The 17,717-nt window shown below is 43.7% G+C and overlaps 1 protein-coding gene across 1 annotated transcript in view; it reads right to left on the reverse strand.

The window, feature by feature from the left end:
- Positions 1-17,717, reverse strand: part of DENND3 (DENN domain containing 3) — a 72,937-nt gene that overhangs the window by 51,077 nt on the left and 4,143 nt on the right. Inside the window, exons 2-4 of the mRNA XM_045007062.1 lie at positions 5,303-5,579; positions 4,414-4,529; positions 3,759-3,898 (exon numbers count right to left, since the gene is read on the reverse strand). Coding sequence (XP_044862997.1) covers positions 3,759-3,898; positions 4,414-4,529; positions 5,303-5,579 — 533 coding nt within the window. The remainder of the gene's footprint in view (positions 1-3,758; positions 3,899-4,413; positions 4,530-5,302; positions 5,580-17,717) is intronic.

The following is a 17,717-nucleotide window of genomic DNA, read 5'->3' on the forward strand; positions in this document are numbered from 1 at the left end:
TCTATTCCTGCTTCTCTGTGCCTCAGTTTCACCAGCTGTAAAATGAAGATAATGATACTGATTTTTGTAACGCACTTGAGATCTACTGATGAAAAGTGTTATATTAGAGGTAAGTATTATTATTGGTGTGTGTCAGGACACGGATAGCATACAACCACACTGGAATGGAAATACTTGTTCACTGAAACCCTTAACTTCTTGAAAAGAGCTATACTCCTGTAGATTAATCCAACAGCAACAATGTTTTGTAATGGTCTGGATTCTCAGTTGTTTGCCTTGGAGACAGAGTCACGCAGTCCCCTGTCTCCCTTTCAGTTAGTTCTGGCACTAGAATCACCAGCACTGCCCATTTGTAATGCAACAAGTATTTATAAAAGTAAGATTAATGGTACAGAACATAAAGATCTTGATTGTTCTGATGGAAATTTCCATGTCAGTAATGTGACTCAAGGTACCCACCAGGATTTAATGTCTCCAATTACAAAATATGAACATGTCTCAGATTTAAAAAAAATAACTGGGACAAGAACAAGTTGTAACTTCTACTATTGGCTTCCCTTTGACTTATGTTAGGAACTTGAGCTGAATGCCCAAAAAGATAAAAAAAAACCTCAGAGATATCATGTATGAATAAAAATATCAATCCCATTTAGGGCCAAATCCTGTCCACTGGAGGTGCTGGAGCATGTGAACAGTGCGTTCCGGGAGAACTAGAATCTTTCACACACACATGCTCTCAGAGCGGAATAAGTAACAGCAAAAGACATCTTCTTGCCACCAGAACGATCCTCATTCCAACTTTCAAAGTCCTGTTCAAGTCAATGTGTTAAAAAAAAAGAATAAAGTTGGAAAAAATTGTTAGGTGACCTTAAGATAGAGGATAATACTGTTCCTCTATAACAATGACAGTCAGATCTCAGTGGTTCAGGAGCCAAATTGGTGATCAGCATTACTCAAAAGAGTCACCATAGTGAGAGTTTCATTGTTTCATTTACTATTTTTATTTATATATTATTCTCATAGCAAAATGACTGATGAAGTGTTATTACTATATCAACTACAATTGGTTAAGAACATAGTAATAGCATCCTAATTGATTAATAATTAAATCACACAGTATTTTGATATCACGCGCTGCAAAGGGCTGCAGTAGACCCATTAAAGAGCCACTTGCAGCTCACGAGCCTCAGTCCAAGTATCACTGCTCTATAACAACAGAAGGCCCACAAGAGAGTCTGCATTCTTTGTATACTGCAACCTATGCTTTGTGGGGATTTTTGCTGGTCTAGCATTCTTGGGGAATGGGAGGAGCCTGGATGGTGGATCTGCAGCCACATGGATCCATCAGCCAAATCGCTCTCTGCAATAGGAGTTAGGGAAATCACTGGAAATAGAGGCTGCTGCATGAAACTTAAGCATAACCAAATCTGAGTAACCAACTGCAACTGCTAAAAAAAAAAAAATCAAGCTGAAGGCTGTAGTTAGAGATTGCTAATATTCCATCTACACGGAGCATGCTCCCCAGCTCTTTGCTTCAAACTGCCACACAGAATTAAGCTTTCAGTTTCAACACAGATAAAATGGACAGAGGTGAATGCTTAACCCACATGAATCACAGATCATCAGGGTTGGAAGGGAGCTCAAGAGATCATATAATCCAACCCCCTGCTCAAAGCAGTACCAATCCCCAGACAAATTTTTGCCCCAGATCCCTAAATGGCCCCCTCAAGGATTGAACTCACAACCCTGGGTTTAGTAGGCCAATCTTCAAACCACTGAAAATACTCTCTTTCCTTGTGGAGACTGCAGAGAGCTAAAAGCCAGGAGAATGCAAGATCTTTGATCATACACCTCTACCCCAATATAACACCACCCAATATAACACAAATTCAGATATAACACGATAAAGCAGCGCTTCGGGGGGGAGGTGGCTGCGCGCTCTGGAGGATCAAATCAAGTTTGATATAACGCGATTTCACCTGTAACGCAGTAAGATTTTTTGGCTCCCGAGGACGGCGTTATATCGAGGTAGAGGTGAGCTGGGTAAAACTTTCTTTACTTCTGCTTCATTGCACAGATGGGCCAGTGATAGTCTTTTGCTGATCGTATCCTAGGTCTCTGAAAGGTTCTGTTTTATCAGAATGGGTGTTTGTCCTTTGCTCCATATTTATAAGGAGACTGTCCACTAGAGAAACCAGTCTCTGCTCTGTCCCTTCTGAAGCATCAGTAAGAGGGGTTTACAATTATTAACATGCAAAACCATGCTCTGAAGTGTCCCTAGCCTCCGTTTGCCAGAAGCTGGGAATCCGAGACAGGAATGGATCACTTGATGATTATCTGTTCATTTCCTCTGAAGCACCTGGCATTGGCCATGACGGAAGACAGGACACTGGGCTAGATGGACTATTGGTCTGACCCAGTACGGCCGTTCTTATGTTCTGTCTTTATGAATGACTATAAATTAGCATTATGATTGACAATGAATAATCATTGGGCCTGGAAAAGTGAGTGAGTGACTATATAGCCTGGTGGTTAGGGTATTCACCTAGAGCATGGAAGATACAGGTTCAAGTCCCTCCTTCAATGACTAATTATTTATAAATGGAACTGCTTCAACAGGAGAGATTGACAGAGCCCTGTTCCACAATATCCCACATAACCCAATGGTTAGGACACTGGCTTGCAATGTAGAAGACCCAAGTTCAGACCCATTCTCCACATCAGGCAGAGGGGTTAATTGAACCTGGTGGCCCACATCCTGGGTGAGTTTTCTAACCACTGGCTTAAAGCTTATAAGGGAATTCCTCCACAACCTTTTTTTGGGGTGGGGAAAACTATTCAGCAAATTCATGAATAGGTTCCTGGTATTTTTGAGACTTAGCATTAGTTGAAAAACAACAGCAGAAACTCTTTTTTCCATTTAGATTATTACAGAGGGCCTACAACCGCAGATTATTCAGCACTGTACAAATGTAAAAAGACAGGGCAGGTACTCTAAAGAGCTTACAATCCACTTCAGACACAGGCATATACATATTAAACAGGTTGAAGGTGAAAATGTGAAAACTTGAGATAGTAGCCCCCACAATAAATTGAGGCTACGATAGTCAACAAAACAGTTTCCCAAGTTCCATCCCATCTCTTGACCCACCTTTAAAGTTGAAGTATTTTAAGAAGTTTTAGAATGTAGATTATTAGTCTCACTGTTAAGCCTTCAAAACAGTGTGATTTGGGAACTAAAAGATTCACTCCTCTAATTTGCCAGAATCCGAGTAATCATGTATTCCTTCACAGAGTGGCTAGGTCACCTTATTCCACAGTGTGTCTAACCAGTTAGAGACAAGTTTACTTATGCTCTTTGTGAAACTTATTCTGTTCACAGTGAAGTGTTTTAAAATTATTTTCCCCAAATAGAGAGACCTGTAGAGTTTGAGATCTTCCAGGGAGAAACTAGATAAATCTATGTTAGAAATCAGTTCCCTGCAGATATTAAATTTTGCCCAGCCAGATAAAATCTCAAAGAACACCAACACTGGAATTTCTTTAAAACTGCATTTCTATTTTGTTCTTATCCAGGTGGCTTTTGTTTTAATTTTTTGTTTTTTCCCCTGCCTCATGCCATAATCACTTATAACTCCAGTTTTATTGTCACTCAAACATTCCCACTACATTGTCAACATTTGACAATTCGTACATAAAGGACTGACTTGTAAATGTATTTGCAGCACAGGCATAAATGATATAACAGTAATACTTACCAAGAGAGACAGTCCTTAAGGGCATTAAAATATGGATATCTGGATATGACACAAATAGCAAATGGTATGAAGCAGCCAAAGGCTTTAGCAGTCTGCACAGATTCCCTGTGGGCCTGCCCATTTGAAGAGATATAACCATCCTACAAGAAAGCTACATATTAATGTTATATTACTCATGAAATTACAGTTGGTATTTTTGAGAGAATCTAAGCAAGTTAGACACCCAACTCCCATTGAGATTTGGACATCTAACTCCCTTAGACTTCTTTAAAAAAAGAATATCTCGGTTTGTAAAGGTTAGATCCCCCTGCTAAAAGCAAGTTATTTGCACTATGAACATCTACCAAGAACATGGAGTATATAACTCACAAACATTAAAGCACCTAAAAATATGCTTAAGGCCAAATTTTGCTCTCAGATACTCCAGCACCATTCCCACTGAATTCTATGGAAACTGTGCTTGAGTATATGGGCACAATATTGTATTAAGTGAGGAGTACTTCTCTTAAAGTAAGAGTTGTTCCATATTGGTATTAAAATATACAAATATCCAATAACTTATGTGAAGCATCAAATTAAGTAGGTATTATTATCAAAATGTATTACCTAATATTTAAGTAAGTCGTATTAAAAGTGTAAGGTAAAAAAAACATACTTGCACAGGTTGGTAATACTGTGCAACAACACCATAGGTTCTGTTACCACAGACATCTGTGAAGACCAGAAAATGAATGTGATCCTCTTTTGATTCAGAAGTTATGTAAAGTCCTCCTGCAAATAAGACAAGTACTTTTCAAAACATACATTACTGAAAAAAAGTTTGTTTTAATAGTGCAGCTTGCATTGCTATAGTTATAGCAAATGTTGCTACTTTACTTCCATTGTAATGCTTCATTTTAAAGGGATTATAGCACACCTACATAATTCACTTGTTGTATAACAATTTCAGATCTTAAGCCATACACAAATTTCAATGAATAAATGAAAACACTGCACAGCTCATTTTGTATTTGTGATATGCCAAAAACATATCACAAAGTCCAGCTGATGCACTTTTTCCTTTTTTTTCCCCTTTTTTTTTTTTTTTTTTTAAAGAGGCTTATGGGAAATGGTCTCTACTTTAGGGACATCCTAATATATATAGTATTGGAGTGGGAAAGGGAATTCATTGGTATTTAGAAGGAAAATATTTTCTTCAACCTAAAGGCAGAGAAGAGGTGAGGTGAGAAGACAGCCTTAAAAATATCAAATATAGGAAAAAGTAAAGAAATTTGATTATAAGCTCTCTTGGGCAGGGACCGTCTCTTTGTTCTGTACTTGTACAGTCCCTGGCACAATGGAGTCCTGCTCCATGAGTGGGGCTTTGTGGTACTATGATAATACAAATAAAAAAATTAACTTGTTAATATCCATAAACAGCCACAATAAGGGAAGAGATCTGTGACTGTATTGTTATTATTATTATTATTATTATAGGTCACCAAATAGATAAAGTATTTATAAAACATTTCTTAACTAACAGTTAAATGAAAACCACATAATACCTGGAAAGCATAGCTGTGGCAAGCCAATAAGATCAATATCTTTTGGAACACTAATATCTTCAGTATCAGGTGCTTTCTGTTCCCCATTTGGATTTTTCACATTTTCAACCTTAGGTCTCTCTCTCTTTTTTCGGAAAGAACGTCGTTTTGTTTTATTGAAGTTACTACTATTTATATTAGTCGCTTGAATCTCCTCTTTGCTGATAAATGGAGGCACAAAAACTGACAGAACTTCTGGATCAAGGGAAGGAGAGTTTCTCTCTTTTTTCTGAGCAATCTAAAAACAAAATAAGTAGACATTTATTATTGTTCTTTTTAAATGTATTTAGCCATATTTTCCATTCTGCCCTAGTGATTGTAAATGTGACAAGAATATATTTTTCTTCTTTCCAGTTTCTTCATTTTCCCTTCCACAACCTCATCCTAAGCCCACTGAAGTCAATGGAAAGACTCCATTTGTCTTCAACGGTCACAGCATTAGGTCCCTAATCTTAATCTATTCATGAGTCAAGCCTTACTATATCAATTATTTCTCTTTGGCAAGCGACGCTTCCAAAACTAACATCAGCACATACCAAAAAGATACTTTCCTCCTTTCATGTGTTCTATTTGTCTTACAGTTTTCTCAGAGATAAACAAGAACAAAAAGAAAATATGTCCACATCCCCTCAAGTGTATCCTTTGTTTCATAAAAATCACATTTTTATTTATTTTATACTAGTTTTAAAAGAAGACCATACTTCTACATTACCACACATTTTATACCACAGTTAAAAACTGCGTGCTACCAACACTATCACAAAAAAAAAAAATATGGTAAGAGGCATTTTAAGCACAAAGGGTATAATAAGGTACCTATGGACCTTCATGAAGGTTTTCCCTCTGACTTACATAGGTACATGGCCAGACACTATAAGATCGTGACACAAATTGCAATGCTTTCTGGTAAGTAGCTTTGTAAAAAAAAATACTATAGTTCTACAAACTCTTGCTCTCTCTTTTTGTAACAACTTACCCTGGAAGATTTCAGAAGATGGGCAAGGGGGCAGCTGCTGCTCCCTTACATGCCTATGACTGAGCAGTGAGGCCATATCTGAATAGTTGCATCTCTAACTCCTTGGCTGCAGAAACAGATTAATTCTACAGCCTCAAAATTGCAAGAGCAAATTTTATGGGTCCTAAGGGTGTGTGGAAACTGGGAAGCTAGGCCTCACTGTGACTGAACATATGTCTCAATCTTCAAATCTTTGCTTCAAGGCTAAGGGAAGGATGAACCAGACCTATAGCTATTTACCTTCAACTTCAAACATAACGTAGTGTATATATATATATATATATATATATGAAAAATATTCCCGAAGGCATAATTCTGCCCTTTCCCTCCTGTACATACTTCCACTATTTTGAACAGCTCAACAGTAAATCAATGCTGCATTGCTTCATTTAAAAACAGGCTTTTTTTAAATCAAAAGTTTTGGAATTAAGAAAAGTTTTAAATTACTTACCTCTGTGTTAATGGGTGGGTCAAACCAGCAATTTCCTCCAGACTGGAGTGTACATACAAAAATATCTTTGAAATTATATATTCCTTCTAATTTTTCTGTATCTTATGCTATTGCAGTACACTTAGCACATTTCAAAAAGAAATTAAGGGTGAAAAAAAATCACCCTTCTACAAACACAATTAAAGACCTTATTTCTGCCACGAGGACTTTACAGTCTAAGACAAAGGTTAGATAAGTATCCACTGGGAGATCCAGAGGATGGCAATTAACTTAAAATGTATTAATGTAATAAATTGGGCTGGTGACTGACATATTTCTGACATGGTAAGAGTCTGAAGCTTCATTTTTCTCTTAATTGGCAGTTGTTCTCTAATTTCTAATGAAGTAATCAAGAAACAAGACATTCATAATTTGATCACTATCAAAACATGATTTCCCACTAAAATGTTTAGTAGCAAGGAATTATCCCTTAGCCCTGAAACTGTTACACAAGAAAAACAAGGAGTTACTTTGGTGGCAGCAATCTTAGTTTGTATTAAATCCTCTACAAGACAATTACCAAATTCGCTTATCAGTCAACTAATAAGTCACTTGTTCTCAGGGCTATGACACTTCTTTGCTACAGGTTTCAGAGTAGCAGCCGTGTTAGTCTGTATCCGCAAAAAGAACAGGAGTACTTGTGCAGTCCATGGATTCATTTGGCAGGTCTCAAGAATCAATGTTACAAATTTTTCCATGTTTTAATATCATCTGAAGACTCAAATTAGTTAAAGGCCTATGGGTTTAATCACAATTAGCTGATATAATGCTGGATGTGATTTATCCTGGACAGTGCAAAGTCACAGTCAACACTGTGCAAAATAAATGGATTCTTCACAACCGTGTTCAGATATGGTAAAACTATGTAGTGTAGATCAGCCCTAAGGGAAACTGGTTCATCCATTTACCATTACAATAAAAAAAAAAAAAAAAAAACCCAACCACCACTCCTCTTCATGTCAACAGTCATTACAGAATTTGACTCCAGTAACAAACTTACAAAAATGAAACAAAAGGCCCCTACTACAATCTTCAAGCTCTTGTACTGAACTCTACTGCCGGCTAAAATCTTGTATCATTCAAAGTGAGTGAGAGTATCAAAGAGGTCATTTGAACCCACAAATATGTGAGATAAAATTGTTATTGAAAGAAAGCACATAATAAAGTTGAATGAATGAATGATGTAAACAGAGTATCTATGAAAGAAACTAGATTTTCAAAACCAGCTTGTTAGTGTTTTACACAGACCAGGAAGACTTCAATCATTTTGACTTCCACTATCATATATATCTCTACAGTTGCGCTTATGAAATCCTTAACTTCCCCTTGCTTCTAGTAGACTTTTTTTTGTTAATGTAAAACACATCCACTACTAAATGTCTGCCTAGAAAAAGATCATTAGACAGTTGTTTTGACTGGCAAGTTCTGATCAGACAACACTGTCACCTTTTACGTACTGTTTCTGAGGAGCACTTGGCAACTTGCTTATATGCAACACAAAGGAGTAACCATCGTGGTCACCATCACCACAACATGCCAGGACATCAGGATTTGCCATCCCACAGTTTGGGCTCTTTTAGCTAAACACAAAAAAGTCAGACAGAATCATTGTGATCATCTAGTCTGACCACCTGCATAACACAGGCTATAGAACATCCCCAAAATAATTCATACTTACACTAGAGAAGATGTTCTGACCTGACCAGATGGGGAAAAGTAATCAGTTAACAATACCATCTGCACTGCTATGCCCTGCACAACTCTAAGACATGAAGCTACATTTCCTATTACTCACTCCTGAGTGTGTCAGTTTCCTCTTCTGCCTTTTTCTATCTATCTTTCTCTTTTTGTCTAGTAAGAGTCAGTTTAGATAGCCAAGGGAAGTCTATATTTGAAATGCTTTGCTGCATTCCTTTTGACAAGCTAAAAGTGATAACTAGCAGCATGATCTGAAGTGAAAGGTATGCTAGTCACAGACATGCAAAAGGAAAATACCATATATACTCGTTCATAAGCCGAATTTTTTTTTAGTAAAAAAAGGGAAGCATCAGATAAGGGGGTCGGATTATGAACGGGTATAGGGAGGGGGGAAGAGGTGGGACACAGCCCCCTGCCCCCCAAACAGAGGGGGCAAGGAGGGGCAGCACAGCCAGCAGAGCAAGAAGGGAAGAGGCGGGGCCAGAGTCTCTCCTCTTCTGGCCACACTGCTCTCCCTCCAGCCTCCGAAGTAGCTGCAACTCCGGGGCTGGCAGGCTGCATCCACACCACCCAGCCCAGCCCGCCAGAGCAGGCTGTGGCCAGGCCAGAGAGATCCTCCCCTGCCCTGCCCCAGCTAAGGTGGGAAGGGGAGAACGGGTGGGGGGGTGTCACGGGCTAGGGGTGGGGTCATGTGGGGGGTGGTCACAGGAGTTATTCCCCTGACCCCCAGCTTCTCCCCCCTCCCCCACCAGATTTCCCCGCCAGTAGCTGTCCAAGCCCATCAAGGTAAGCAGCTGGCATGCCGGGACACATGGACAAGGGGGGATCCAGTGGACATAGTGTACTTAGATTTCCAGAAAGCCTTTGACAAGGTCCCTCACCAAAGGCTCTTACATAAATTAAGCTGTCATGGGATAAGACAGAAGATCCTTTCATGGATTGAGAACTGGTTAAAAGACAGGGAACAAAGGGTAGGAATAAATGGTAAATTCTCAGAATGGAGAGGAGTAACTAGTGGTGTTCCCCAAGGGTCAGTCCTAGGACCAATCCTATTTAACTTATTCATAAATGATCTGGAAAGAGGGGGAAAACAGTGAGGTGGCAAAGATTGCAGATGATACTAAACTGCTCAAGATAGTTAAGACCAAAGCAGACTGTGAAGAACTTCAAAAAGAACTCACAAAACTAAGTGATTGGGCAACAAAATGACAAATGAAATTTAATGTGGATAAATGTAAATAATGCACATTGGAAAAAATAACTCCAACTATACATACAATATGATGGGGGCTAATTTAGCTACAACTAATCAGGAAAGAGATCTTGGAGTCATTGTGGATAGTTCTCTGAAGATGTCCACGCAGTGTGCAGTGCCAGTCAAAAAAGCAAATAGGACGTTAGGAATCATTAAAACAGGGATGGAGAATAAGACAGAGAATATCTTATTGCTCTTATATAAATCCATGGTACGCCCTCATCTTGAATACTGCGCACATATGTGGTCTCCTCATCTCAAAAAAGATATACTGGCATTAGAAAAAGTTCAGAAAAGGGCAACTAAAATGATTAGGGGTTTGGAATGGGTCCCATATGAGAAGAGATTAAAGAGGCTAGGATTTTTCAGCTTGGAAAAGAGGAGACTAAGGGATATGATAGAGGGATATAAAATCATGAGTGGTGTGAAGAAAGTGAATAAGAAAAAGTTATTTATTTGTTCCCATAATATAAGAACTAGGGACCACCAAATGAAATTAATGGGCAGCAGGTTTAAAACAAATAAAAAGTTCTTCTTCACACAGCACACAGTCAACCTGTGGAACTCCTTTCCTGAGGAGGTTGTGAAGGCTAGCACTATAACAGAGTTTAAAAGAGAATAGATAAATTCATGGAGGTTAAGTCCATTAATGGCTATTAGCCAGGATGGGTAAGGAATGGTGTCCCTAGTCTCTGTTTGTCAGAGGGTGGAGATGGACGGCAGGAGAGAGATCACTTGATCATTACCTGTTAGGTTCACTCCCTCTGGAGCACCTGGCATTGGCCACTGTCGGTAGACAGGATATTGGGCTGGATGGACCTTTGGTCTGACCCAGTATGGCCATTCTTATGACAATTTGTTTACTTAGGTTTACCCCTGTGCCTGCAGACACTCAAGGTAAACAAACCATCTCAGCCTGCCAGCGGCTTATCCTAATGGTGGCCCAGGAGCCAAAGTTTGCCGACCCCTGAATTATAGGGTCGGCTTATGAATGGGTCATAAAAATTTGCCATTTTTACTTATCCATTTTGGGGGGGGGTCAGCTTATAAACAAACCGACTTATGATCGAGTCTATTGTATTAGATTGTTCTTACCTTACATTTTTCAGGGCTAGTGGAGTAAAACTAGGCTCCAAGAATGGATAACTGGGTTATGCCACATGGCCTTCCAGCAATAGAACTGTAAGCATCAGAGACAGACCCTACATTCAGTACAGGGTTTACCATGGCACCAGTGACTCCTTAGCGCCAGGCTCACACTCAGAAGGGGCCTATAACGCTCACTTCCTCCCCTCTCAGTGCGTGGAGCAGCACACTGGTTACTGCGGTGCCTAGCCTCCAGCAAACACCTTACCCCTTCCAACCCCGCAGGCTCCCCCCACAACCCTGGGATATGATGCAATGTATCAGGGCCCTGATACATAGTATCCCTCCTGCCCAGACCAGAGACAGGCAAAAATGTTCCAGACCAGCTCTCACCCTCTGCCCGCAGGGATCTAGCCTAGGAGCTGAGAGCTCAAGGTAGCCCAGGAGCTGTAGTTCCTTGGCCAGCTCCCTGCCTGGAAAGCTGGCCCTGAAGCAGGAAAGGAACTACATCTCCCAGCATTCCCCTTGGCTGCTATCAACCAGAAAGGGAGGGGAAGTTGCCAGGGCTGTTGAGACCCGATGCACAGAGCTTGGGAAGCTGGCTGCTGGAAGAGGGTGATGCTGTGAAAGGGGAACATGTAGGCACAAGGAGTAAAAGACTTCCTCAGATTGGATTAGGAATGCTAGTGGCTTCAGCTGTCAGCCCCCAAAGAAGGAATTGCGTGGAATGAATGGACAACGTGCCTCTATCTGAAGCCTAGCAAGGGTCAGAAGTATGTGGACCCTACCAGGAGAAGTTAAAATGATAAGTAAGGAAAGGAAAGCTCTACTAGAGGACTTGGGCAGCTTTAGATACCAAGCACGTAGGAGGATGTGACTCATTTTTCACTTCTGAGCCATGGAAGCAGAAATTGGCTTTTCCTGTCCAGATTTATCTAACATTCAGAAAGGGACTCTAGCATCTGCCTTCCAGATTTACACCCTCAAAAGTTCAGGAGCGCTCAAGTTCAATTTTGGCCACACTTACTTCATTTCTCCCAAGTCAAATACTGATCCACTAATTTTCTGTAGAAAAAGTAGGATAAAATTGAGCAACAAATGTTGGCATCTTCCCAATACTAACTAGGAAGAGAGTTGCTATTTTCAACCACCATTACCCATTTTTTTAGTTTTGTTTCCTGTAAAAACATAAAAAGATGACAAGTTCTCCACAGAAACTAAGATTGCAACAAACAGCAAAGACACCTCAACTTTTCCTCATTAAGTGGGACAGTATTACAATATGGATCTAGATATCCTCCAATCACACAAACTGAAAATTGTTCCACTTTACTGCAGTTCTGTAACCATGCAGGAACCAGTCCTGTGTTCTGTGCACATCCAAAATTCCTACTGAATTCAGAAGTGCCTTGCTTTTGTAACCATACGACCTGCTATTTTCAGCCCTTGTAAACTAAGCAGGTTTACATTTAGTAGTGGAGTGGGAGACCTCTCAGAAAAAGTTGTGTGTTGCAGGAGGTGTTGATTATTCAGTAGGTAATGTGAGACCCTCCTGTTTACAATAGTAAACCAGTGCAGCAGAGTTTCAGAATGCACTGTGCTCCTAGAACAGAGGTGGGCAAACTACGGAGTTAGCCCCTGGCCCCTCCTCTGCAGTTCCCCCTCCCCCGCAGCCTCAGCTCGCTCTGTTGCTGGCACAATGCTCTGGGCTGCAGGGCTGTGAGCTCCTGGAGCAGCACAGCTGCAGAGCCTGGCCTGACACTATGCTGTGCGGTGGTGACGGTGTGGCTGGCTACAGCCAGGCGGGGCGGCTGTAGCGCCGCCAGCCACCAGTGCTCCAGGCAGCACGGTAAGGGGGCAGGGAGCAGGTGGGGTTGAATAGAGGGCAGGAGACTTCAAGGGGGCAGGGGTGTGGATAGGGGGCGGGGTGGTCAGAGAGCAGGGAGATTGAATGGGAGCATGGGACCCAGGGGGCAGTCAGGAAGGAGGGGGGTTGGATGAGGCGGTGGGAGGCAGTCAGCAGACAGGGAGAAGGGATGGTTGGATATGGCAGAAGCCCCAGGGGGGACATCAGGAATGAGAGGAGGGGTTGGATATGGCAGAGGTCCTGGGGAGGGGGGGGTCAGGAATGAGAGGAGGGGTTGGATGGGGCAGGGGTCCTGGGGGGCGGGGACAGTCAGGGGACAGAGAGAAGGGGTGGTTGGATATGGCAGAGGTCCCGGGGGCGGGGGGGCGCGTCAGGAATGAGAAGGGGGTGGATGGGGCAGCAGGAGGCAGTTGGGCCGAGGTTCCGGGGGCAGTCAGGGGACAGGGAGCGGGGGGGGGGGGGATGGGGCAGGGGTCCCAGGGGGGCCCCATCAGGGAACAGGGAGGGTTGGATGGGGCTGGAGTCCCGGGGGGGCGGAGGGGGTGGATAGAGGGTGGGGCCCGGGCCACAACCCCCTCCCCTAACCAGCCCTCCATACAATTTCTGAAACCCGATGCTGCCCTCAGGCCAAAAAGTTTGCCCACCCCTGTCCTAGAAGCAAAGAACCTCACCCAGACTTTATACACAGTCTATTAAAGACAATGAAAAGACTCCTACTGATTTCAACAGGCTTTGGGTGGAACTGGTTATACGCTGGGATAACTCCACTGTCTTCATAGGTTCCTGGTCCCACCGCAGAGGGAGGCAGTGTGAGCTTGTTACAGAGCTGCTGCTCAGGGATGGGAAACCTCCTGGCGCCCCAGTCTCCAAAATCATCCAGGCTGCACCTTCTGCACGACTATGTGCTAACTGATGGGTTCATGGGAAGTGGGGGGCCTACTGCAGGTGATAGGCATCACCGGTACTTAAAGCCATATGTAATGGAACTATTGTCCCCTTACTTAAACTCATTGGGGGTGGTTTGGTTGGCTAGCTCCCAGTACCAAAAGAAAGGGGAAGGGTCAATGGGAAATCAGGGCCTTGAGACTGACAGGGGAGAGGCCAATGCTCCAGGTCAGCCTGATTAACAGGGCAGCCAAGCTAATCAAGGAGTCAGGAGGACAAGGGAGTCCCGGCCTCCGTGAGAGCTGGAATTGCCTGGGTCAGAGTGGGGGCTGAGCTAAGGAGAAAGCAGGGGCCCAAGCTGGGCTAGGGAGCAGGGCTGTGCTGACCAGAAAAGCAGCTCAGGGAGCAGGTCAGTGCTGGGAGCAGAGTTACAGAAGCAACCCAGTAAGCAGACCTGTGCTGGGAGGGGAGCTGCAGCAACTGGGGCCAGATAAGTATCCCAGGGAGCCGGAGGCAGAGCAGCAGCAGCAGTGCTGAGGCAGCGGAGCTGGAGCAGTCCAGAGCCAGGTGCAGTGAGCAGCTAGGAGGCGGGATCCGGGGCAGCAGGCCCAGAGCAGGTAGACACCCTCAGCCAAGAGGCCTTGCAGGCCAGACTTGGACGGGGATTGTAACCCTGACGGGGTGGGGACAATGTTGGGAAGAAGAGTCCTGCCACCAAAAGCCTGAGGGTGTGTGGCCACCGCCAGAGCAAGTGTCCGACCCGCAGCATCCCTGCAGCACAGCCCAGGTAGGACTGAATTTCCCTTACATTCCAGAGACACTGGTTGTGATGTCCCTGTGCCACAGAGTGGGGTGACAGGTTTTCCTTTAACCTTTCCCATTTTTCCCTTTTCTTTTTTTAATTGATTGCTGTTTAATAAATTGTATTTGCTTTGAACTGTATGTAATGATTAGTGGGTCAACGAAGTGTCCAGAGCGCAGAAAGCACCCTAGAGTGAGGACACCCTAGCCCCTGTCCTAAGTGACCACAACAAGGTGGGGGGTCAAGCCCCCCAGGAATCCTGAGCCCAGCCTTGTTGGGGTTACGACAGGGCTGCCCGAGGGAGGGGGGGCAAGTGGGGTCCTTCACTCGCTCCAGGGGCTCCAGAAAACTCTCACGGGGCCGGGGCCCCCGGAGCGTCTTCTGCTCTGGGTCTTCAGCGGCAGGAGGTCCTTCCGCTCCAGGGCAGAAGGACCCTCTGCCGCCGAATTACCGCCAAAGCGGGATCCGCCGCCAAAGTGCTGGGTCTTTGGTGGCAATTCGGCAGTGGAGGGCCCCTGCCACGGGTCTTCGGGGCACTTTGGCAGCAGGTCCCAGAGCGGAAGGACCCCCCCACTGCCGAATTACTGCCGAAGCAGGGGCCCCCTGCCACCGAAGACCCCAGGCCCCCTGAATCATCTGGGCGGCCCTGGGTTACAAGGACTCTGCCAAACAGGAGAGTGAAAGGGGAGCCCTTGAGGTCAGGCAGGCCTCTGGGTAAAGGGAACAGGAACGAGGACTCAGATCCTTTCACTAGCCCATCTCACCGGGGCTGTGGATAGCCAAGACTCCCTGGAGTAGGGAAGCACCTAACTACAGAGTCTGCAGCTACCTAGAGCCAGTGCTGAAGATTGAGAGTCTCTAATGCTCAGCCTTGGCATTGCCACCCCTCCTGCGGCTAGTTGCTGCAGCTGTCTAAGGCTGGCCTTTGGCAATTGGACACGTGGCTGTAGCCAGAGAAGCTACATGTGGCTCTGTGACTACCAGGGGCCATTAAGCTAGGAGCAGACAAAAAAAACTGGAGTTAACCCCAAGGAACAGAGGTCACCAGTAGGAAGGGAATGTCAGGGGGAGCAGGGAAAGAGGAAGCAGGTCAGGCTTGCAGGGAGAGAATAGGACCAGCTGGTTGTGGAGCATGTCCAAGATAGAAGGGAAACAAGCATGGAGAGAGGTGGTGGTGGTGACCACATAGTGGAATAGCATGTAGATGGGAGCAGAGGGAGAAAGCCCCTGGGAACCTGAAGTCACCAGCCTAAGTGCTCACTGAGCAGGGTTGGGAGAATGTTGTTTGCAAGTGGCTTGCTCAAATGGCAGGATGGGTGCTGGGGGAGGGGTTTGTCAGAACGGATCAGGTATCTGCTGGCTGTGGAACTTTGTTGAGCTGAGGCCAGGACCACATACAGTGACTGGTGAAATAGAGTGATACTGGACATGTGGCTACCAAACTTCTGAATGAGGAAGGAGATAAATCTGTGGGGAGTTTCCCCTGATCACTATGGAAGTTCTGCTCACTGTGGACACTGGTAAACCTACATGGGTACAGCTCAATGAGAAAAACTGGTGACTGAGGTAGCTGTGTATGGCAATACAAACAGTCTTGCAGAGGTGTGTGATCAAAATGAAAAATGTCTCTGAGATTCAGTACTGGGTGTTACTATGGTGCCAATGGCACCGCCACACCGGCCCCACACTCAGAAGGGGCCCATAACGACTACATGGGGGCCCACAAATATGTTTGGTGCTGGGTCCACAAAAGATTAATCTGGCCCTGACTACATTCGCCTACCTTTTGCTATTCTTTTCTCTCTTCCCTTTTGATCACGCTTTGTCGTAAGAAGAAACAGGTTTAGACTTTTAACAACCAAACGTGACAGCTCCTGTCAACAATGACATTTGATGCCCTCTGGCAGACCATCAAGGGTTTTTCAAAAACATAATAAAGTAATCTGTGATAACATCCTAGAAGTTTTATCTAATCCATGCAACAAACCCCAGCTTCATGTTGCCGTAACCACACTACTAAAGAAGTCTGGATCAAGTGCCCTCTGGAGTCAGATGCTCCTGTATCAGCCACAGGATATCTTAAGTACTTATCAGGACAGTTCAGGGCAACTGCATCTATGTCTTCCATTATTGGGTCAGTATTGGTACCCATTCTCAGGCTTCCAGCTACGAGCTGTTGCCCTTCTTGGGTGGAGAGCCTGGTCAGAAGGGAAGAGACACACTGGTATCTCCAGCATGAACCGTTCCCTGTCTTCAGTGTGTTATTCTCAGCAAAAGTGAGTCTACATAAATAGGCCTGCTTCCTTCTCCCCTCAGACACCACACACAGTGTAATTGCCCTTAGTTATCAACTACCACACAGTTCTTCCTAAGCAAACATTTTATTCTTAAAAGGTAAAAGCACTACAGAGAAAACATAATAATAAAAAACCTACATGCATGCTAATAAGTTTACCAGAGATCATAAGTGTTCTGGTCAGTGTCAGTCCTTCCAACTCTTCTCTAAGGATTGGGGCCCTCCATGGACTGGAGGTCCTGTTCATTTGCTGGATCATAACAGAAAGCCCTGAGCCTGTTTAAAATTTAAAAATCTTTTCTTTGTCTGATGGTCACTGGAGAATCCAGTTTGAAGCAGTATATGCAAACCTCTATAGGGGGTGTTTTCAAAGGGCTGATAACCAGAGGAATTACATTAGCACACCCCATCCTCCTACATGAATTACATATAATCTCACAACAACACATAAGCAACTGCATTTTAATACATTGGACCCCAAACATATTAAACTCAATTCAATCAGGTTTGTCCAGGATACTGCCATCTGTCACACTTGTCTTCTTTTACCACAAAAGGTATCATGTATCTAAGCACCTCAATCTTTTGTGTATTGAGCCTCAAAACAAGTATTATACAATACTACTTCCCTAACTCCATTTTACAAATGGGGAAATTGAGGCACAGATCAACCAAGTAACTTCCCCAAGGTCATACAGGAAAGGCTGTGGGGGTGTAAATAATTGAACCCAGGGTCTCCAAAATCTGGGCTAGTACTCTAGCTAATGGATCATCCCTTGTGTATTCTTCTGCTATACTCTCAGTTTCTGCCTCCACAGGAGTGGGACACAGAGCCCAGTTCCCAAACTGACACTCTATGAAGTGAACTATTGCATGCTATGAGAGTATCATCCTTCAATGTTATTTTAACAGTACTTACGGGTTTATTTTCAAATGTTTATACCAAAATACACATTATAAACTGAACAATACTCCTGTTTAC

The sequence above is a fragment of the Mauremys mutica genome, chromosome 2 (assembly GCF_020497125.1).
Source record: "Mauremys mutica isolate MM-2020 ecotype Southern chromosome 2, ASM2049712v1, whole genome shotgun sequence".
In the NCBI taxonomy this organism is placed as follows: domain Eukaryota; kingdom Metazoa; phylum Chordata; order Testudines; family Geoemydidae; genus Mauremys; species Mauremys mutica.